Source organism: Dryobates pubescens, chromosome 18 (assembly GCF_014839835.1).
Source record: "Dryobates pubescens isolate bDryPub1 chromosome 18, bDryPub1.pri, whole genome shotgun sequence".
NCBI lineage: Eukaryota > Metazoa > Chordata > Aves > Piciformes > Picidae > Dryobates > Dryobates pubescens.
Genome location: NC_071629.1, coordinates 13,342,471 through 13,366,542, shown reverse-complemented (window position 1 = coordinate 13,366,542; position 24,072 = coordinate 13,342,471). Strand labels below are relative to the sequence as shown.

The 24,072-nt window shown below is 40.4% G+C and overlaps 1 protein-coding gene across 2 annotated transcripts in view; it reads left to right on the top strand.

Moving 5' to 3' along the window:
* Window positions 1-2,033: 2,033 nt before the first annotated feature.
* CHRDL1 (chordin like 1) overlaps window positions 2,034-24,072 on the top strand; it is a 39,366-nt gene continuing 17,327 nt past the window's right edge. For both annotated transcript variants that reach the window (XM_054169699.1, XM_054169698.1), the window contains exons 1-3: window positions 2,034-2,174; window positions 4,122-4,234; window positions 8,845-8,938. In XM_054169699.1, coding sequence (XP_054025674.1) covers window positions 2,078-2,174; window positions 4,122-4,234; window positions 8,845-8,938 — 304 coding nt within the window. In that variant the 5' untranslated portion in view covers window positions 2,034-2,077. The remainder of the gene's footprint in view (window positions 2,175-4,121; window positions 4,235-8,844; window positions 8,939-24,072) is intronic.

The window sequence follows — 24,072 nt, the reverse complement described above, 5'->3', positions numbered from 1 at the left end:
GTATGCGTTTATATTTGGGGTAACAACAATACAGAAATTAAAGAGAATTAAGAAAGACATCAAAAGTCTCTATCCGTTCCTGTTATTAACTCCTCCATTTCACATAATCGTGCGGCATTTCTGAGCCTAAGCAGTACAGGTTTTAAAGTGTGCTTCCTTTTGAAGGCCTGACATGTGAAGTGGATGATGTCTGAGCCTTTCAGTCTGAGTTTTAGCCAGTCTAAAGGACAGGTAAAGTGCTGCACAAAGGATAACTGTGCTCCATTTAGAAATATTGTTTGCTTAAGCAACCCCCAAGAAGGCCAAAATATTTAAACATTCACATTTTTGCTAGTCTCAGGGATGTGCTACTGTTGTTCTCAAAGTGTGGGACTAAAAATGATGAGGTTTTAATTCTAAACAAGTGTTTAAAAGGTTGTTTGGCTTAAAAGTGTCCTGTGTGATTTGAACATGTTGAAAGGAAAAAATGACTTAAACTTTTCTTCTGAAATTGGAATATTCTCGGCTTCCAAAATACATGGAAGGTTGTATTTTGTTACTGCACAGGGAGTGTGCTTTTAAAGTAGTGGGGGTTTTGGAATGTTTTCAGATGCAACTTGTATTATTTTGAATGAGCTTACCGAGTATAGACAGAACAGTTGTACAGCTTTGATTAATTAAGGAAGATGTCCACTTTAGTTGTGGTTTCAGAGAGCAGGGAACCCTTAAACAATAGCGGCAATAAAAACATTGATAAAATCAGATCACCCACCCTTTGTTACAATACCCTGGATCAACAGTCTTAATAGGAAGATTTTCTTGTTAAGTGCTTGTTAACTTACTCTTTGGTTAAATTCTCTAAGTCATCCACCACTTTATTCTGATGGTAGGTATGCAAGTATTCTTTCTGCTTTGGTTATCTGTGAGTTGAAGCACACATCTATTATTTCCGTGAAATCTGAAGAGATCAAAGTAGTTTACAGAGCAGATTGTTTATTTTTCCAATAGTGAATCTCTTTTTGTTTTTTCACTTTGTAAAGCTAATTGTGAGTCAACATCAAGGCTCTTGAAATCAGCCCAAATACTTCCAAAACTGTAATTATGGACAAGTGTGCTCTAGGGAGATAACACTTTTGCAATGATTTCTGGTAAGCAGTAGGGCATTAACATATCTCTTAATTTAGAATCCTAGGTTGGCTATCAAAATTAAATACATTCTTCTCTAAGTATTTCCTCCCTTGCATTTTGCATTATAAAACAAGTCATCTTATAAAGGCCAGGACAAGATAGACAGAATGGCACATGCAGCAGGTCTGATACCATCTCTGTACCACACAGAGAATAAGTTCAGATTTGCTCCATGTGTGGAATTTTAACGTTATAGATCCACAAGAACAAAGATGACATGCCATTCCCCTATTCTACATTCAGACATCAAGGCAACAGAAGGGTTAACTCTAGAAAAATTAATTATCCACAATCCCAGAACAATGGTAGCTGGGTGAGGGGAGGAGGGGTGAACTGAGTAATGGTGGAAGCCTGTTGGATGCAGTGAGGAAAATTCCCAGTGACTACAGTGTGGCCAGCACCGAACCATGAGCGTTGGATCTCTACCGCACAGGGCCACCAAGACACCAGGTCCACCCCAGCTTAATTTTGTGATGATGCGAAGACACTACAACTGGCACCTCTGTTTCCTAAGGTACATCCAAAAGAGCCACTCTGCAGGAACATCTCCCAAACTAGTTTCTTGTGAAAGAGAATGATTTGGATTGCTTGCTTGCCAGATTGCTCTGCTTTGGAGTAAAATAAGGACTTTATTAGAAGTAATAAAGTTTTCAGCTTTCATGAGTGGGAATGTGGTCCCTTTTCCAAAAATGAAATGATCTGAAGCCAAAGCTGTTTCCGTGAAGTGAAGATCCATGATAGACACAATTTTTTTGGATCTGCAGTTTAGGATTTCTGTGTGCTGGGTGAAATCATGTCAGAGAAGATAACTATCTTATAAGACTTGACTTTAATTAATTTAATCTTTTCTTCCCAACAGTGCAACATTCTCTACTTTGGAGGCTCCTAACTTTTCCTTTTGTCGCTAAAGATGAGAAAGAAGTGGATATTGGAAGATTTCAATTTTATCTTTTTTGGTGTGCTCTGTCTCCTTTTCATAGATGGAGGTAAACTAGAACAAGTAAAACGTAAGTAGCCTTCAAGCAAAGCTGTCACAATCACCCACTTCTGACATTTTACTTCTGACAGAGGTGGTTCAGAAAAGGTCTTCCAACAAGAATGTCCTAAACTGTGGATCTGAGTTCAAAACCTTCTAACATTCTTCCTCCTCCTGATCTGCCATTTAGTAGAATGAGGGCACACCCATGTTTGGGGCACATTTTCCTAGAGCTGTACAGGTTCCATCGTATCATAAAGAACATAAGAGATCAGTTGGAGAATCTGTTTTATTTCACATATCCTGAATCAAGAGTGCTTAATTCCATTTCAGTGACCTCTGTAAACATCTGAGGGATTATCTGGATTTTGTCCCATGTGTAAGACTATTGTGCTGAAGTTTTCAGTTAGTGTAAAGCTCGTCCAAGACTCGTCTGTTGTGTTCCAAAAACAACCTCATATGAACTGGATTAGATACATCCTTGGAGAAAATTAAGAGTGTAAGCACTGTCAAAAACTTGATGAGAAGAACTAAAAAGAATACAAACAAAACAAAGGGGATGTTTCTACAAAGTCTGTCATCCGTGGGAGATGTTAACACATTTCAGAAAGCATGGCAAGGAGGAATAACTGCAGAAACAGTCTAGGAGTTATTGGTGTAGTTCACTGCTACAGCCTTGCTTCTAGCTGTCTGGAATACTTTCTCCACCTGCACAGGCTGGATTTTGGCTGCCTTCTTACAAAAGATATCATTTGCCCTTGAGAAGTAGTTAAAATCTTCAGAATCAGCAGCTTCTGCTTCTGAGGAAGTAGATTAAAATAAAATAAAATAGAGTCCCAAAGGAGGCCATCTTCTCTGTCAAACGTACAAGAAAACAATATGCAGGCATCCCTGCTCAGAGAAAGCACAGTGTGAGAAGTTAACCAAACTCCACTTCAGCCATCTGCTTTTTTATTTCCTGCAATTCATTTGTCATGCTGTTGTGTGAAGTGAAAGCAGATCACTTCACAGTTGCTACTAATAATCCCTCCCTCTTGCTACCTGCTTTTAGCCCAGTAAATCTGAGGAATGTCCCTTGCTTAGATTATCACTTGGAAGACTGGTATTTTGATTCAGGTTTGATACCTGAATTGACATCTATACCAAGGGTAATGAATTATTCTCAATTTGGACATAATTAACATAACAGGAAGATACTATCTCATAGAAATAGATGAGAAATGCCCTTTATTGGAGAGAGTTGAGTTTTCAGCATGAAACTGTAACATGACAGAGAGACAGGGCAGCAATGCCTGACAGCTAGATGGATATCTGCAAAATTGCACCTGTAAGATTCAAAGTGCTTAATGAGCAGAAAGATCTTAAAATATTTTCAGTGCTGATGCATCTGTAGGCCAGCACAAATTGTTCTGAAATACTGTGACAAACTTTTTTATTAGGTTGTTAAAACGTGGAGCTACTGATATATTGATCGTGACGTGTAAATGCTGTGCACTTACCTTCCTTCTGTGGTCCCCTTCTTCAAAATCTCTCTGCTGTACAACCTGGGGGTTTCCTGTCCCAAGCTATTTGCTTTGGGTTTTACAGTGAAAATGCTTAACTTCCTATAGACCTGCCTAAGCAATCAAGCACTTTAATTTTGTTACCTAACAGGATCTTACCCTGTGGTTTAGCAAGTGAAAGGATAAACTTAGTCTGTATGAAAGACATTTTGTCAGTGCAGGAGATACATTGTGGAAAAGATAGGAAGCTGTGTTACGTGTTTTGGTTTGAGAGGCTAGAAACAACAGCACATGAAATTATGGATACTTCTGCTGCTTGATTATCCAGGGAAAGAAAAAGTAGTAATTATTTACAAAATGTTATGTACTGTTTACAAATGTGGTGTACAAAAAACACTGCACACCTGAAGCCATTTTTTTAAGGGTCGAATGGGGCCGTTGATTCATAGCACTCTCAATTCTTTACTGTTTTACAGATTCAGATACATACTGTGTGTTTCAAGATAAGAAGTATCGTGTAGGAGAAAGATGGCATCCTTATCTAGAACCTTATGGCCTTGTGTACTGTGTTAACTGTCTCTGCTCAGAGGTAGGACTGCTGATTTACTGATCCTACAGTTACTTCTACTTGCTTAACTGACTAGAATCCTTTCTGATGTACCTACAATTCAGCGAAGCCTAGACCTATATTCAGTAGTGGATCCTGCAGGAAATAGAGGCAGGTGATTCTAGCAAAGGGAAAACATTAACCGAGAAGAACAATATTAGCAAATAGTACTTGAATGGTAGACAAAACAGCTTCTCAACTAGCCCAGAAGCTTTGACAGTGCTGAGCATTACATCTTGAATAATTGGACCTCACTAACTAAATCTTTGTGGCTCCACCAATATGGAGGATTATGCTGAACCTGAACTTGGTAGTGTTTTGATGTATGTACAGTGCTCACACCTTCAGAAGCATTTCTAGTCAAAGCATCTGCTGCCCTGTAGTGCTGAAAAAACAGGCTTGGATATTGCCATTTGGAAACATCTATGAAAGAAGAATGAGAGAGTGCAAAATGAGAAAATAGTATGGGAAGCACAAAAGAATTGGGTAGGATGTGAAAGGACAGGTCCTTGGCTACCAACAATTGATGCCTGATACAAAGACACAGCAGTCACAGGTCCCCTAAGTATGTCATATACAGCTGAGGAGGGCAGGAAAATTAGGGCAGGATATATCCCTTGGAGTACTTTAAAATGACTAAACAATATGGGATCTTAATCACTAACACATGAGGCACTCCAGATGCTGAGTTTTGTCTGCTGTGTTTAATGCAGAATAAGGTTTTCTTGGCCATTTTCCCCCATGTAAGTGTAAAATATCAGGCCTTTGTGCAGCATTTGCTCCGAGGGATCTGCTACTACAATTTAGTGCAGAGATGCACAAACAGTAGTCCCACAAGTTTGGCTTGATCTCAGATGTGTGCAGCAGAATGCATTTATAAGAGAAAAAGCAGTGTAGAAGAAATGGAAAAGCCCCTGATTATAGCAGAAAGGAGTTTCCACTCACATTTTCTGATCTATATGCAGAACTGAGAACTCCTTCAGTCTGTGTGTGGTAAAACATTCACTACATTGCTGGAAGGCTGTCTTGGGTGGGGATGAAATTCACTGGAAACCCTGGAGATCTGGATACAAATCAATGCTCAATGATTTTTAGGAATATATTAGTCTGTAGGGATGGGAAAGTGCGTAGAATGCTCTTCTAAAGAACACTGCTGTGATCCAGGCATCCCCATTCACTGTAAGTCTCCAACAAATGAGTATATTTTACTTCTTTGCTTCACACATGGGCATGGAAGACTGGAGTGACAGTTCAGGGCAACAAGGTCAGTAGAGAAGGAAACTGCTGGTGTTAATTATCAGTTCATGCATCTTGAATGTGATTCTGCACTCCTCCACTTCGTTGTTTGTTCTGGTTTGTCTTTGTTGTATTGTGAGGGTGCAAAATGTACCTTGGGGTTAATTCAGCAGTGATGATGCTGAGGGATTTCTGGGATGTGATTCTTGTTGCCTGGAAGGAGGACCCCATATAACAACTGCAGCATCCAGCTGTTCATTTGAGCTTTATTTTGGCCATAAGAAATGCCCTCAGAACACTGACATACAGTAAAAGCTCCAGATCATCAAGAAACCCTCAACAGATAAAGTATTAGAACACATGCCTTGATGTGCACAAGCACAGGTCTTAAACCAAATGTCCCAGTGTAAGAAGTGAAAGTTAAGTGTGCCACAGACAGCAAATAAGAGAGACATAAGTGCAACCTGCCTATGATTCCCTGGCATTAAATTAGTAAGGCAATGGATACGGACAGTCTGAAGGGGCAACTGAGACCCTCATACTACAAAGAAAAGCAAAAGATTCCCTGGGGACCAGTGTGACCAGAATTTCTTTGCTGGCCTCAGACATCATGATCCATGTGATCTCTGCACAAAACAAGTCGTATGAGCCAGGCAACAGGCAGAGTTCTCTGCTCCATCTCTAAACACAACTTGAGATTAGAGAAAAACAAACCAACCAGCCCCTTCCTGGTTTTGTGTGCATATAGTAATGTATGTTTGTAAGTTATAATTTACATACTTAAACCAGAATAAAACTAAACATCATTCAGTGTTCTCACCCGGTTCCCCCTTGCTTTTACAACTCCTCCTCCCCACTAATACACAGTAGAGACTGTTTACTATCAGGTAAACTGGAGCGCTCACAATTTGCTAGATCATTATTTTATTCTCTAAATAGCAGCTTTTTGCTTGTGTTCATAGTCAGTCTGCAGACTTCAGGGACTAGAATGAATGCTCTTCACACTCAGCACTGCTAACACAGCTAGGAAGAGTCTGATTCAGAAGTGCTCACTTCTGACTCACAGAGGCCTACAGGAGCTGAAGACCTGTTCTCGGGAATTAAGCAGGGCTTGGTCTCCCAAATCTCACTGTGAGTCGGAGCATAAGATCAGTCTTACCAGGGACAAGATCAGTTATAATAATTCTGTCTTGCTACAAACTGGAGTAGTGCCGGCAGCACTGAGGAGGGAAGTAGGCCTGTGGAATTCATATCATAGAATTGTAGAATGACTTGAGTGGGAAGGGACTTTAAAGATCATCTAGTTCAAACCTGCCTCTTGTGGACAGACACCTCCTACTAGACCAGGTCTCTCAAAGCCTCATCCAGGCTGGTCTTAAACACTTCCAGGGATGAAGCATCTACAGCCTCTCTGGGCAACCTGTTCCAGTGTCTCATCACCCTCCTAGGTAAAGAACTTCTTTCTAATGTCCAGTCTAAATCTCATCTGCTCAAGTTTAAAACTGTTACTCCTTGTCCTAGCACCACAGAATTGTCAGGGCTGAAAGGGACCTCAAGGATCATCTAGTTCCAACCCCCCTGCCATGGGCAGGGACACTTTCCACTAGATCAGGTTGCCCAGAGCCACATCCAGCTTGGCTTAAAAAACATCCAGGGATGGGGCTTTGACCACCTCCCTGGGCAACCTGTTCCAGTGTCTCACCACCCTCATGGGGAAGAACTTCTTCCTAACATCCAATCTGAATCTACCCACTTCTAGTTTTGCTCCATTCCCCCTGGTCCTATCACTACCCGACACCCTAGGAAGTCCCTCCCCAGCTTTCTTGTAGGCCCGCTTCAGATACTAGAAGGTCTCCTTGGAGCCTTCTCTTCTCCAAACTGAACAACCCTAACTCTCAGCCTGTCATCATAGGAGAGGTGCTCCAGCCCTCTGCTCATTCTCATGGCCCTTCTCTGGATGTGTACCAGCATGTCCATATCTTTCTTGTAATAGGGGCTCCAGAATTGGACACAGGACTCCAGGTGGGATCTCATGAGAGCAGAGTTGAGGGGGAGATGTCCCTCCCCAGATTTCCTGTGGGCCCACTTCAGCTGATCATGCACAGAAAGTAAACATCCACCTCAGGAGATTTTACAGGACTAGTAATGAAAAAGAGAGTGATGCCATGGAAGTGGTCAGGTTAGCAACGTGGAGCCAGGCCAGCCTTTCTCCTATGGTAGTGCTTTACAGGCTCTCAGATCATTGTTTACTGGGCAAGGAGTTGTGCAGATCAGTAATAGTTCCTATCCTGAAAAGGGTCTATAGCCTAAAATTTGCTCCTCCCTTATAAAATCAATATATTTCATTTCAAGCATCATTAGAAACAGATGGTAATATCATTTTTGGTGTCTCTTTCCAAAGCAGATGCACAGATGTAGTTTGTGGGTAGTAATGATCTAACAGTGGTTCCAGCCTGTGATCTGCAGATCGATAATTAGGAGTCAATGGGCTATTTTGAAGGAGATAGCTAGAAACACCTATACATGTGCTAGCTAAGGAAGTCTGCACCTCCACTGGAAACATTTCAGTGCTCCAGAAGGCATATGAAAACATAGTGGGCTTATTCCTGACACCACTTAAAGCTACTGTCATAGCATAGTATCAGTGTTCATGCTGAAAGATCTTTCTTGCCATAAACATGAAGAACTCAGAACTAAATTAGGAGGATGAATTATAGATGGGAAATGGGAATTTTAAATGGATAGTCTTTTCTGGTTACAGACACTGGAGAATGAAAATTCCCTGTGTTTTAATTATAAATCAAACTTAGATGTGGTCAAATAGCATATTATGTTAATGACATGAATAATGAACAGTATTCCCAAGACTTGCTTGTATTTCTTAGAAAAATGGCTGCTTACCAACTGCCGGATTTTGTCTGCTGGGGAACCCATAAAATGCAAACAAAAGGCTCTCCACAGTTTTCAGGAGCAATTACAGATGCTATTGTCTGTTGCGGTCTTGAACTAACCCTCAGTAGGGGATATCTCAGAGACCTACCATTCATTATTTGTGTCATAGCTTTGGAAATGCAATTCTTAAGTGTAATCTGCTCAAAAGAAAAACACAAATGAAGATTGTTACAGTCCATTCTTAGGCACTTCCTCTGATTTAAGGTTTGTATGGATTTCTGCTGCATTCTGATCTCCAGCATAAATTCAGAGGAAGTGAAAGTAGTCTGGTCTTACCCTGGTGTGAGTAACATGAGGATGTTGTAAAAAGGCATGTTTTTAAAATACCCAGATGCAGAATAAAGAATGTGGAAACTGGTAAGACAGCCCATCTCATTGAAGTATTGTATTGTGTTCCCCTGCAGAATGGAAATGTACTGTGCAGCAGGATAAGATGCCCAAGTCTACACTGTCCTTCCCCTGTGCATGTACCACAGCTCTGCTGCCCACGATGCCCAGGTAATTCCTATTACACAGTCCTTTCTGAAATAGTTACTTAATGTGCAGAGTAACAGCAGCATTAAATGTCTGTGCTGGAAAAATTCTGTGAAGTAAATGTCCTTGTATATCCATTTAGGTTTGTCCTACAGTAAGCTACAGTGTTTCCTATGGTGATTTCTAAAAAGAAATCAGAAGTATAGCTTTGGGAAGGGATTGGATAAGCTACCAAATCTAGTCCCCTATAATCCAGGCAGCAAGTAGCACCAGTTTCATTGATGCAGTATATGGACTGTCTGCTTCCCATTTCTTCCCTTATCTTTAATCTCCATCACAATAAACTCCCATCTTCCTATGCTTGTACTTTAGTGTTTTCTGTAGGAGCAGGCTAAAATACATGGTTATTTGCAACGGTTCTCTGTTAACAAGCAATTCAGAACTGCAGTGGCAAATGTACTTTTGTGCAGTATCACTGTACAAGCAGCCTGGTAACATTTGCCTTTTACATCTCAAACCCAGGCATAGCTTCATAATTAGTGCAGACTGTTGTAAATCATAGAAGCAGTCCTGTAGAAGTTTATGACTATATAAATCCAATTGGATACTGTATAGTAAATTCTTCCAGACTGTACATTTATTATATGCTCATTATTAAGAGCCACTGTATGAAAGAGACTAAGCAGGATCTTTCACAAGGCTGTTACAACATTCCCGACATGGCCTAATGGCTGGTAGATTTGACTGGAGCTTTACCCTAAATGTCCGTCTTAGTGGCACCCCTCATTTCCACTTATAAAAGAGCATTCATGCAGCATCATAGAAAGGGGTTTTATTTCACTTTCTCCAGAGAGTTTCATTGTCTGAGGAAAACATCTGGTCTCTGACCAAGACCTGTGAGCAGGAGGCAGTATGCAGTGGTGGAGGGACACGAGTGCACAAGTCAGTTTGCTGTTAAACTGGGGTTGGAGTGAGTTCATTGCACTTACTGGAGGATAAATGGCACCCACCCATCAACTTTTGGTAGAATTCATTTGTCCTTCTGATAATTATATACATCTGTCTGTCAGATATGTGTAGCCATATCCAGTCTAAGTATTTAGAATCATTTTTCAATCTGTGATGAGGAAGAAGCATTTCAAGTGGGTAACTCATCTGATGCCATGATGACACTTTTCTTGTGTCCTGGGATGGAATTCATCCCATGCAGCTTTAGATCTAGCACTTTGCCAGCTAGTTGATGGTAGAGCTTTACCTGTGATGGTCTAATATATAGGAAAGGTAGATCGTAAGGTAGTGTGCTTTATTTGACCAGCTAATACTGTTAGATTAAGTGGTAAGTTGCTGGGAACACAAAGCCCTTTTGTGTTTTCAGATCAAAAGAAGGACTGTTGTGCCAGTGTGCCCAAAATCTGGTCTGTTTTTCCAGCTAATCTAAACTTCAGTTGGCAAGGGATTCATCTAGATACCCTTTATAGCTGTTGAAAACATGCTGTCCCCAGAGGGTGATTCATCCTGTTACCCAGAATGAGAAGAATTTTTCCCTGGAGGTGCCTGTCTCTCTCCACAGATTATTAAAGAAGCACAGGCAGATAGCTTACATTAGGTGCTTTCTTCTTTTTCTTCTTTGACATCTTAAGTCACAGAAATCCCCCTCTTGGTATGTAATAGGCATTTGGGATCAGGAGTTTTTTGTTGTCCCTTTTTTTTAATATCTCTGTACAGTATTTAGTATAGAAACAGAAATGCTTCTAGACTGACTGGTTTTGCTTCTAGATTTGGCAGTGAACTGTTTGGTTTTTTCCTGTTCCTGAGGCTGTAAATGTTGTGATACCTAAAAAAGATTTTCAAAGACTCTGCAATAATCTAGAAGGAAGAGTAAGGGCCCCTGTAAACTCTCAAACCTTTCCTATTTATTCACAGTCTCCAACTATAATTTTGTACTGTGTGTTTAAACTGATACACACCTAGAAGAATGACCCTTTCCTGAGTTGTGCTCCATTATCTTCTCCTAACTGCTCCTAGAGTCTATCTGCTGCATATGGTAGGCCAATAAATTGCTAGCTGGGAAGCATCTTGTTAAAATGAGAGTCTGATGAAGGTTGGTTTTTTTCCCCTAATTGGATCTGTAATTCAGATAGATCTGTCCCAGTGTCAGGCGAAAAAGGATAAGGACTCTCCTGTGATTTCAGGGGTTATTAGCATTCTGCTTCCTGCAGTGATTCTGCGTATCTTGGTTCATGCCTGATATGCATAGGAATCTCAAGCATTCTTGCACATCTTATGCCAGCTTTCCATTCCCTTGTCTTGACATAGAATGTCTTTTGTGCAGCATCCCATGATATGCAGGAAATCACTTCTCTGGTTTCCCTGGTTATTTTCTAATGGAACATGCCAGAGCTCTGGCCATTAGCCATCCATTTGAGCTACTCTCATAATTAATCATTATATTCTGTTACATGTGTGCCCCCTCAGCTTCTTGAGCTGCATTTCAGAACTGAGCAGTGTCAGTCACAGTGACTTGGGGCTCTTCCTCCTGCCTTTGTGCAGGCCTTGTATAGTCTAACTGCCCAAATTACAGTCTCCTTATTTAATAAAGCAGAGGTAATGCCAAGAGGCAGCACAACTTTCATTGGAAACTGAACTTCATAACTACCTAAGTGGAGGAGCTGTTGAAGGGATTCTTTTGAGAGAAGTTGGCATCACTCTCCCCTTGGAGTTAATGTCTCCTTGGATCCATAGTGACACTGGACTTGCTGACACAAAGAGATGCAGTGTTTGTATCCTGTCTCCCTGGCACTGGCTACCATGAATCTTAAAAAGTTGTCAGACACAGGTTATGAAGTATCTTCTGCTTTTCACCAGTGGTTCTGTCCCACCAACTTCTACCACAGATTCACTGATAAATTTTTGGGCTTTTAAACTCTTGTTCTTTCTAGACCTTGTGCCTTATACAGCACTAGACATTCCTTCCTTTTGCAGCTCTGGAAAGTATTTTGCTCTCTGAATTAGATTCTTATCATCACAGATATGTAACTAAAAATACTAAGTTCATATTCACTGGGACTTTGGATACACATTAGTGAGACCCAAAAGGCTATCACGTGTTTCTGAGCTTGAACTCCTGAGGATGCTGCGGCCATTGTCAGAGTGAGAGGTGATTCAGAGAGTCAGGGAGAAAATTCACTCTCACTCTTAGAGCTGGATAAGCTCTTGAAATAGAGTGGGCTTCACACTCTCTTCCTTCTGTCATGAAAATACACTTCATGTACAAGTTCTTCGAAAATGTAGCTGCAGCTGTCTTTTATAGCACTACTATGGACAGTGCCTTTTAAGTGGAACATTTATTGCAGATTGGATAATTTCTACATGGAATGATTGTGAATCAAAACATTCAGAGTCTAGTTAAAGATCTAACATTGTTGAGTACACTCTGGAATATGTAAATCAAGATGGGGGAAGCTATATCAGAAGGAAAACTGCACAGTTGCAGGATTTAGAAAGGGTTTCCATATTCCACTTGTTGGTTTGATTTCTCAGCCGATAAGGCTGCACACTGATAAACAAATCAGCCCATCTGGCTCAAGTATTTTTTAAGCTTGCTGCCTTTACTAAACACACTGGCTTCCAAGAATGTTCATGATTAGTAACACATTTAAGTTTAAGCTCCTTTGGTACTATGATTTTTTTGTATCATATTGAAACCACTTTTCTGCTGTACTCTTTGTTGATCTTTGGGTATTGAAATGATAGCAAAAAGCCCAGGTTGTACCTATATAGGTAGCTGGACTAAATACAAAGATGGACCAGATCAGGTATCTCACCATAGTGGTCTGAGAACATCATCTAAAAATAAATAAGGCTATGTCTGCACAGTAGATTGCAGCATGACTTAGGAGTCCCTGTATCTTTGAACTAGCTGGTTGACTTGCTTAAAGAAGCAGGAAAAATGCACCTTCAGTGCATTCCCAGTAACTTCAGTACCTTCCAGTAACAGGGTTAGTCCAGGTAACACACTGCACTCTTAGACTCTGCCTTGTGAGGTGTTAAGTATGCACACCACCTGACATGACACACATCCTACATGTAAACGCAGAAGCACATGTCTAATACAATGCATCTTGCACTGATTTTACAACCAACATTTTCCACCTGGGCAGTTGGAATGCTCTGGTGGAATGATTTTCCACTGCAGAATGCATATACAATAAACCATTTGCTGAAGAGGTGTTGGGTTCTACCCAGCTGACACACCAGAGCTCCCAGGCTCTTAGTTCTAGTTGTCTCACCTTTCCATTCAGAAAAACCCAATCTATCTCACAAATATTTTGTGGGATGGAGGAAGGCATATTGTGCCAAACTCTTCCATTCTTTATACATTTCTTTTTGCTACCACCTATGCTTCTCGTACCACCAAGTGAGAAACTCACAGCCCAGATCTCACAGAAGTTGCAAGGAGTTTTAGTTGCCTTAAATAGATGGAGGCCTGAGTAGAAAAGAGCCAAAAACATATCAGCATGGTAATCTTAAGAGATGTTCAGGTGGTCTCTTACTGAGCAGATGCTCCTTTCCATGCTATTAGTAAAACAACAGTTACCTCCCATATAAAATTCTGATGATTGATGCTACATCTTGAAATTGAAGTCAGAAACACTTGTGAATTCCAGGCTGAAAACATACCATTATAGCAATGCTCAAGATGAATATTTTTTATAAGCAACCTTGCAAAGGGCACATACCATCTTTCTAAAAGAGGGGCCTGCAGCACTATGCATGGTTCAAACAGCTAACATTTCATGAGAATTTGGAGATGGATCCAGACCTCACATATGACTTGCAAGACTTCAGGACTCTCTACTGTCCACAGGATCAGGTCTCTGCCCTACCATGAAAAATCTTCAAGGTTGTCAACCCTGACAGGTTGCAAACACAGAAATCCTGTATGTTAATCTGTCCCTCTGTTGCATAAGTCCCAGGCAGCAGAATTTCTCCATGAACTGTGTTGCCAAAACACCCACTTTCCATGTTACCCCATAAAAAGATTTGAGACCATTGGTCATACAGCAGTGTAAACAATCTCTTGAGTTTGAGATTTCCTTTCTGTTATATAATGGTGAAAGGATTAAGGAAGAAGGCCACAGAAAAAATTTCATAAGAAGAATTATATGCAGATAGTATTTCTTTCTTTCATGATTCTTACTAAAATTTGAATGTGACAGTAGCAAATATTGCAACTACTGAAAGTTGATACATGCTGTATTTTGAGACGATATATTAAAAAGGGCATCTTACAGAGGTGTCTCCTAAAGGCCTAGATGTGAGATGTTTTAAACAAGAAAGCAGTGACAGCTGGTTTTATTCTTCATTTATACAAGATTACTTACACTCTGGGAAGCAGTTGAATTGTCTGAGAGACAGTATAGAAAGCTGGACTCCAGAAAATCTTGACCATTTGAAACCATTTTATTCTCACTCAGAGAATAAAATCTATGTATTCTGTAACTGATGTATGGTCTAAGTTCATAACCACCTTAGTAATGAGTCCTACAAGGTCCATCTTCTTGATGCAAAGGAATAGACAGCTAGCACTTAAATAATAGTCCCTTGATAGAAACAAGATATTTGAGCTATAGGCATATCTCAGATTTTAGAACAAAAGTGGCCACATTCTCAGCATCCTGTCCAATTTGTCACATCTGATATAAGCCTCAATTCATGGAAGAAATTCTGCATGCTCAGCTCCTCTTTATTATTCACCGCTAATCTACCTTCCCTTGTTACTTTACCTTAGCATCTGAATCTCTTGAGAACTTCAGGTCCAGCAGCTGTTCCTTCACTGCCCACCTCCACACTAGAGTTCCATGTACCATAGAATTACAGAACTGTGCTTTTTTATGGTTCCTTCACATACACAAACAAAGTGGACATTCCTATCTGGAATATGAAAGACTCACAGCATGTTACACAGCACCAGAGATTATTGAGGTGCTCTGGTTTTTATATAGTCCCAATACTGTCAGATAGATCAAACAAATTGTTTATTTGGAAGTAAGCTTGATTTGGAAATACAATTATATAGGTGTTCTTGGGAGATGTCTAATTTTTTCCTGTTGAGATGTTCTCAGATAATTCAGTTTATTTTGTGATCTGCCTTTGTTACTAGCTTCATAAGGAATGTCTGCTATCACAGCCAGACTGAGTTTATCACTTGTTTCCATTTCTGCTTTTTTGAGCATAAAAATTCAAACAATAGATCTGTATAACATCATCCAAAATGCACTGAAAATATATGTATCTTCCCCCTTGGATGACAGTATTAGAACTTCCATTCTTTGGACTGACATGATAGGATAGACTGCTCAGATTTTTTCCAAGATAACTTCCAAGAGCTTCAAAGGTGCTTCAGAGGGGATTTGGAATGCACCAAAGATTCACTCTTTCCTTGGCTGGGAGAGTGAGTGGTTGATTCATACAATAGTTCAGCTTTAGAGCAGGATTAAACGTGAAGCAACCTAGAAAGTGTTTTATGACTCCTTCAGAGTTTTGCTGGGCAGTTTTTTTATGCCACTATAAAAGAAAACACAGGAAATTAAGGTGCAGAAAATACAGTAAAATAATGTGAAGAGCTCAACTTCAGCCCTAAAAAGCTAAAAAACAACCAACAGCATTTTGAATGTTTAAACTGAAACTACATCTTTGCTTTGAATCTGTATGAAAGTTCATATTCTCAAGATAAGGTGCTACTAGTTCCTTCAAGCAATGAAGTTCATACACTTTCTACTGCCTGCCATATTAAAGACTAGCTGTTGTGATTAACTCTGAATTACATTGGAGGTTTTGGAGCTTAACTTTGTCCTTGAAGTTATTTCAATATGAAGCATTTTGTGGCTTAATATCTTTGACACCTGCACCTCTGAGAGACCCATATGGATTTTGTTTAGAGGTTGTGGTTGGAGTTTTTGGATAGTGCACAAATTTTCAATCCAAATTTATTGGCAGCCTCAGCTACTGCTTTAAAAACAACATCACTGCACTTCACACATCATCTGTGTTTCTATTAATCAGAGATTTACAGTAAGTTCAACTGTGATGTGTGACTGAGGGAAGAGGCTAAATGCAGATGGACTGAAGGTTGATCTACAGTCTACTGCAGTCAATCAAAAGATTTCTATTCAGCCTTCGATGAAAACAGATGCAGTAATTGACTGTGATATAGTCCCCTCTCCAGAAATGCTAAGCAGTATGGTAGAAATACGAGACAGAAGATGAAAGAGAAAACTGCCTTTATGCTGTACCACACCGAGTAGGTGTTTGGGCCAGGCTCCAAATCTATTTAGTTCAATGGACTTCAGATCAGACCTTGAGGTGACACATTCATGTAGAGTGGAAACAAAAGTAGAGGGAAGAAATTAAACAAACCAATTTTTAATAGGAAAAAAATCCATGTGCTTTCTTACATAGAGCTTACATAGAGTCCCCCAAGGACTTCCAGCCACAAAGGTTATGTAAAATAATACTAGGTGACCCCAGAAGATAATCTTGCACCAAAACAGTGCAGTAGGGTTTTGTTTATCTGAGGTTCCTGTATTCTCTGGAGATAGTGAATCAGCCTTTAGCTCCGATGATGAAGGGTTTACTCTTCTTCACGTGCTAGTGGTAAAAACATTCATCCTTTCATCAGCTGGTGGTTTTGACCTGCAACAGCCAGTCTGCGGTAGCACTTTGTCCCACCATATGCTGATGGCACTAATGGCTCAATTTAGTTGTCCAGCCCTGAAGCTGTGCTGGGAGCAAGTCAGGAATATGTGGTAACTAAGTCAATGGCTCTGATAGGTTTCCTGCCTTTCTGAGGCAAATGTGTGCAAGAGGCTTCCACAAACACTGAGGGAAGTTTGTCAGATTTATGGAAAAAACAAAGCATGCATTACCCCACATCATCATGACACTTGCGTTCCACCATGTCCCTTGCTATCTACAATAGAGAGATGTCCTGCCTTCTCTGCTTTCTTTATACTCTCTGTGTTGGGCCTTTCTTACCAAGTAGCCCCAGCATGACACAGGCACTGAAGGACTTTTTGGGGAAGGAAATCCAGATTCCTGGCTATCTGCTTATTTGCACTGGCCCTTCTGGTACAAATGGATCAGCAGATAAGCATTAATTGGATCTCTGGGTACAAGGTAAACCTACTGTTGTCGCTGTACTTTAGTTTCACTGGAAATGCAGGAAAATAGGCAAGTGCTCAGTGTTATATAAGTGTACTGCATAAACACTAAAGAGTATTATTTATGTGATCTTTTTCCCATATAAACATGAGGATCAATTTTCAAAGTATGTTTTTTGAAAGTATGTTTTAAAAAATACAGCCTGGTTTGGACACATAACATCAAGGTTAGTTCAGTTAACAGAGTTGTTCCAAATTTATTCAATATAAGTATGATCAAAATCTTGCTGACTGTCACTGTCCTAGCAAGCTACATAATCTCTTTCTGCAGGATACTTCTCTCACCTCTTAAAGTCTTAGGCTGCTCTGTTTTGAATTTGTAAGGATCAGATTATCAACATGCTTATTCCTCCATTCCAAATATGTGTCTCATACTGTATAGCTGTTTCTTATATATAATAACCCTTTTCCATTGAGTAGTAGAAGGAAGAGCCTAACAGAGCATTTCTGCCTAGAGGCAGGCTTCTTATCTTTTACCAGCATATTTAGGGTTTGCCAGGACTGGGAAGAGCTTTGGCTGAACCCCTTGGAGCACAGATACCAAGGCAGCAGAGGTCAAAGGACTCATTACCACTTTTACAGAGTTCTTACTCCTTAGGTGAAAGGAGGCTAGTGCAGATACTGTTCATCAGAGCAGCTCCATGACTGCTCACATCTACATGTGCTTATCTCACTGTCAAAATGGCTGTTCCAGCAACAGGAGGAGGCACACAGCATTTTACAGGTAGAAAGGGGAGTTTAGCTCAGGTCCCCTCACAAAGCCAATTTCAAGGTCATTACATTTTCTGTGCTTCTTTCCTGTACGTCAGGGTGACAGAGGATTCAAACATGTTCCATCTGGCTGTAAAAGTTAATTGCAGTCACTCACTTTGGGCCTGCTTCTATAAGATGTCAGACTGAAGCCTGTGTCTTGCATTCAGTAGGACCTGCAAAGGAGCTTCAGATTCTCAAGTATTTTACTTATGGCTTTGGTGACACAGAAGGACAAGTATGTGAGTTAGCAGGCAGCAATCATCCACAGCTTAGAGAGGACAGTCCACACATGCTGCCAACCAGTCTGACACTAAACATATCACTTTTTGCTTTCCCCATGTACCAGCGACACAGGGCATTACTAGCACACACCATAGAGAATGAAGCACACCATTTGTCAGGAGCTTCCTTTTAGTTTAGTTTCTCCTGCACAAGGTGCAAAAGCATTACTTGCTGAAGGGAACATTTTGAACCAAAGCACAGCTCATGTGCTTTGAGTTAATTTGCAATATTGCTGCCCCAAAATTGAAATGAAAGTGTTACACCTTGTTTACTTAAGATCCTGTCTCTAGAGTTACTCACTGTTTCCTTCCAGAAGTCATTCCCTGGCTTCACTGGGACCCACTTGAAATAAATGGACTAACCTATACTGTGATATAAAAGATGCTTTTCACCACATTCAAGGTGGGACCCTAGGGCATGTAGTTACCCTTTAAAACTTTAAGGATTCTGCACCAGGAATTAATTAAAAAAGAGAGACAAGAGGAAAGATCCAGGAGTCAGCCCATTGTCATGGTGGTTTGGCAGAAAAATGACAAGAACTGCTTTTGCTGCTGCCAGTCCCAACTCTGCTTTCAAATAAAAGCTGAAAATTGGAGTGGGAGGCACAGTTCCTACTCTGCATGTGTCTGGCTTGGGATAGAGCTATTCCTATGAACAGCAATACTCAGGCTGGGTAATCTGGGGAGGTGTTGCCCCATATACAAATACGCAGTGATTTCCATTCTAAGAGAGATGTACAGCTCCTGCGGGTGACAACCTGTTTCATGTTAAGAGCACATTGCAGTGGTGGAGGAAAACACAGCATTTTTTACATAGTTGGCCTTGGGCAATTGCAACCTGCATTCTGGGAACAGCTCAATAAAACTAGAGAGGTAACAAGGTGCATAATATAAAGGAAGCTCCCATCGTCTTAATGCAACTCCCTCTCCCCCACCTTCATGCTTGCAGCTCCTTGCATGAACTGCAGTCAGTGCAAGTTAGCATTTTATTCTACATTGCTGCCTGGATGTTTTTCAACTCACTTTGTAAATTGTACCTCCACCTGCAGGTTTTTAACTAGAAGTGTAATTTTCTGCACATGAATAAGTTATCCCATTACTGTTATTCCAGACTACTTCATTTAGTATTTGGGGGCTCCTAGAACTACCCCTTCACAGTGGAAGCCCAGCTTGTCAGCCTTTCACCTTGCTATGAAAAACACCAGTAAAAACAATAAGTGAGAGTCACCCCCAGTTACCTCTCTGCTGACTTAGTGAATAAATTTGCTTGTAGAGAAAAGAGCTGGACTCCATGAAGGAGGAGCATTAACCTTTTTTTTTATCAAGGAGACCTAGAGGTATGTGCAAGTCCTACCCAAGCAAACAGCTTTCCAAAACTTGATGTTAGGTCATCAAAGTGCTGCCTGCTTGTGTTGGACAGCGAGGGCACCTAAGATGATTTTGGTTTCATAAAACGTTCGGTAAGCAAAGTGGGGAGAACTACTCCTTCTCTAGTCTTGTTCCTCTTTGGCATTAGAAATGCTCATGGGCACATATTTCCTGGAACTGTGTTTTATTTTGACCTTCACCAGCTCTTTGTGTTGCTTCTGAATAGGTAACCTGCAGTTCCTATGCCAATTTTAAATGTTAAGTAATGCAGCCTCAGACAACATTATGTTACAACTTGGGGTGTGCTGATTTCTCTACAGAAACAGCAGCTAACTGGTCATCTGATGTCCAAAACCAGTGTCCTGCACCAGCTCTGAAGTACCTATTGCAAATAAACTGACTCTCCCAAGTGTTCAGTAAGTAGCAAAACTCGCTGGGAGTATAAGTGAATATGCAGGAGAGCTGTCAGTGCAAACCGTAGTCCCAGAGTTACAGCAGAATTCAGTTGCTTGTCTAGTGAATAGGGTTCCCAAACAAGCCATCAGACTCTCGGTCTGTACATGCTTACGCTCCATGTTGATTGAGGAAATGCATTTCATAAAACCCTCTCTGGAATCAAATTCATAGTCTATCATCTGACTACTTACAAAAGACTAGAGAGACTATCTGCAGAACAGCTCCCAGTATGGTAAGTTTCTGAAGGCATTAGATCTCATGATTAACTTCATATTGTTTAGCACTTGATTGTTTTTACAAGGGTGGTTAATAAAACAGACAAACTGCAAAACCCAAGCCAGGGTGAGCGCCTCATGTTCCTGCTGGATGCTAAAAGCCTGTCTTTTTCAGTAAATGACACTAGGTGATTCTGAATGTGGCAGTTTAAAAATAGTTCCCAAGTCAGCAAGCCAGGAGTCTGCAAGATTTTTAAAAAATGATCTTTGCCAGATGTTCTGATACTAAAATAAGCAATAGTGAGGGTGAAAGTAAAGTCTTCACAAGAATGGCCAGAATATTGTACAACAAAGTATCTCATAGAGATGAAATAAACCCCCACAGACCCTGACTGAGGTGCTGTGCAGGGTCCTAACAGAGCCTACTGAGGTGTGCAGCAGCATAAACTTTGCCTGCACGCGTTTGTCCTCTAATCTGCACAACCTCCATTTCAGGAGTACACTCAGTTGCCACTTCAACCTGCTTCTGGTGCAGATCAGTAAAGCTCAGCACAGTGACTTTCAGAACGCCAAGATGCTTGATCTCATTGTCCACAATGGCAAAGACCACTTAAAAGCAATTGATTTTCTTGTTGTGAAGGTCAGTTGCCACACATAAATACTTAGTACTGATGATCATGCCATGACTGCACTGATTTTGAGGTGGGTTTGCTACTTTATTAGTGTCCTAAAATTCTTTGTTAGCAACTATGCCTGTAGATCCTGACTTTTCCACAAGGATTGAAGTGAAAAATAGACTGTAGTAATGCCTGGATCCCAAAGCCCTTCCTCAGGTTAGTCACCCTGCAGTTAACATTTCCCAAGAGATGAGTTTGCTCACAGCTGGTTCCTGCTTTTCACTCTCTGCACATAGACACTTTTACAGAAGTGTTCACTGTTCTAAACATCAGTAACTGCCCATGGAATTTGTCTAAGTTACTCAAGGGATTAGTTGTAGATAACTGATGCTCTTCTGTTCCATATCCAAGTAAGGGTAAAGCATCTCAGGACCAAGTTTTATAACAGTCTAGGAAGGAACAGTTGTAAATAGAAAAAGCTAAAAGGTAGTGTTTCCAAAACTGACTGTGATCCATGAGACACACAATCTGTTTCTCCCAGGATACTGGAAAGCCCCAGAAGCCAGAAAGCCCCTGGTTTGTGTACAAAGTATGGCTGCCCTCAGTCCTTGGCTGTTGTAAACCTCAAGCCATGGGCAGACCATCAGGAACCCAGCCAGGTTTCCATGAAAAATCTGTGATTGGAATAGATTTTCACCGACCCAGAAAATTTCCATAAAATGTCTGTGGTTTATCAAATTAATACCTAACTCTTTTGCCAGACTATCAGGAAAGTGCTAGTTGGCATCCCCTCATGGCAACTTTTTACCGTGCTGTTTCTTCACACACCCTGTCAGTTGAACTACAGTTCATGGAATACTGGAACATGCAGTTCTAGTTCAGAGTGAACTTCTATACCAGGCTGTACTACAGATCTAAACTGATACAGATCTTGTTTGTATAAATCAACAGTTCCTCCTAGTACAAGCATCAATCTCAAATGTAATCTTAAAAATCAATGTTCAAGCTGGCATCCAGACCGAACCCTGAAGGAAACCTCTCAATAGGCTTTACTGAAGGCAGGATTTACCTTGTGAATGTGGTACACCAGTAAAAGACAGAAGCTGGATAGACAACAGAAGCTGGACACAATCATGTATTTGAGTGAGGAACACTTGGATGTAAGAATTCAAGCATAGCCACCATAGTCTCCGGCTGCTTTAAAAAATCATCTTGAAGCCAATCCACTTTGATACAGCTGTATTCTGTTTGTTTATTAAACCTGAAAGATTCCTTCAGCCAGATTCAACCTCTAAAGCTACTTACAGGAAAAGTTCAAATCTGTGTCAGGTCACCTGAAGCCTAGGTTGTACACCTTAGCCCCTTAACATTACCTGATGCTACTGTTGGTGATAGATCAGTGCTATCCATACCACTCACTCATGGCCTTGGCTGGATGACACTAAAATTGCCGGCAAATGTAAGCATGATCTGTCAACTTCTACAATGAAGTCTGGGCCCTTTGAGCATAAATGCCAACCACAGAAGAAAGATGCTTCCTTTTCAATTGATGCTATAACATCTTCAGCCTCTATTTTTATATTGCTTCCACTGACACACTATCAATGCCAGAGAGAAAAAGCTCAGATTGAACCCAGTTAATTAAAAGGATTCACACAGATGGTTTGCCTGGTACTTTACAGAGGCAGCTAATTAAAGCAATGTTAGTCAGCACCATTAAAATGCCAGATAAAGCTTTGGGAACAATCCTGATTAAGAGGCAAGGTTTACAAATAGAGCTTTGAGCAATGCAGCATATTTGCATTTAATTAATTCTAATATATCTTAACTAAGGCACAATATAATATATGCTGATATCAGTATTAATGCTAGGATTTTTCAGAGTTCAAACCTGGCACTTATTAAAACAACCCACAATGATTCTAATTTCACATGCTACAGGATAATATGGTATCATGAGGGAGTCTGAACTCTTCTAATTAGATATGATTTAAAGAGCATTTAAAAAGAAACCAAGGCAAGTCCTAGCTGTAGAAAGTGTCACACACTAGCAAAGACAGAGGGAGAAGCTGCACCAGACAGAAGTTATATTTAGACATGTAGTATAAACAAAGCTTCCTTGCAGCCTTAGACAGATGCTGTGTTTGGAGAGAATCAGTTGTGCTCTCCAATATGCTGTCTCCCATATATGACTGTATATATTTTATGCAATAACTGTAATATGGTCTTGATCTGGAAACTTTCTAAGTCTTACTGTATACAACCAAGTAGCCTCATTCACTCAGCTAAAAGATAATCATATCCACAGGTACATGCAATATAGAACCTAAACCATGGTCATATTCTCTGTAATTGAAACTGACTTTACTTACAATTATTTCACCCAATAAGACTTCAAAATATCAATATAATTCCATCCCATATTCCAGAGAGAGGCAGATGCACACGTGTTTTAGGCTTCATGTTATGACTTAGCTATTACAGGCCTAACGTTTATGATCAGCTTAAAAGAAATGTAGATGAAAACAATGACCTACTGCAACTATCCACTGACATTTTCCAAGCAATAAAAATATCACCATCTTCTTTCCCTTATTTAGAAGCCACAGTTTAAAGGCATTCAGTGATTTCATAAGGATCGGAGCAATGTGGCATAAACCAAGATAAAAGTGCAGTAAAATTTACTCTATTCATCTAGTACTCTAAAGAGTCACAATGAGTAATTCAAATATTGGTCTTTGAAAATTCAGCTTTTGGCCAGGCATCCCACATGGGCACAGCAATATTCTGCAGTGGCTACAAGAGCAGGGCCTCATATCCAGGAAAGAATCATGTGTATTCTCCTTGAATTTCTCCTTTTATTTTCATTTCTTTCCAGTTCTACTGCTCTTTCAATTGCCCAAGGGATAAGATAACTAAGGGTTTGGTAATCTCTTTGTCTGCTTTCCATGAGATAACTCTTGGAAAGCCCAAGGAACTATGGTGACAGAAGTTTTAGAATGAGGCATAGTTCTAAGAAGTACCTCTGTATTCATGGTTTCCAATATTTGTGCCTAACAGAACAGTAGCTGGATTTGTCATTTGAATCTTTTGCTGATGACTTTCAAAGCCATGTGTCTTCATTGGAGCATCTATTTTGCCATTCCAGAATATGTATTACTAGCAAAACATACACAAAGTGCCAACAACACTGTATTTCTCTGCCATGCACAGGTGTTGTGAAAGGTCTGTACTATGGAGAAGATT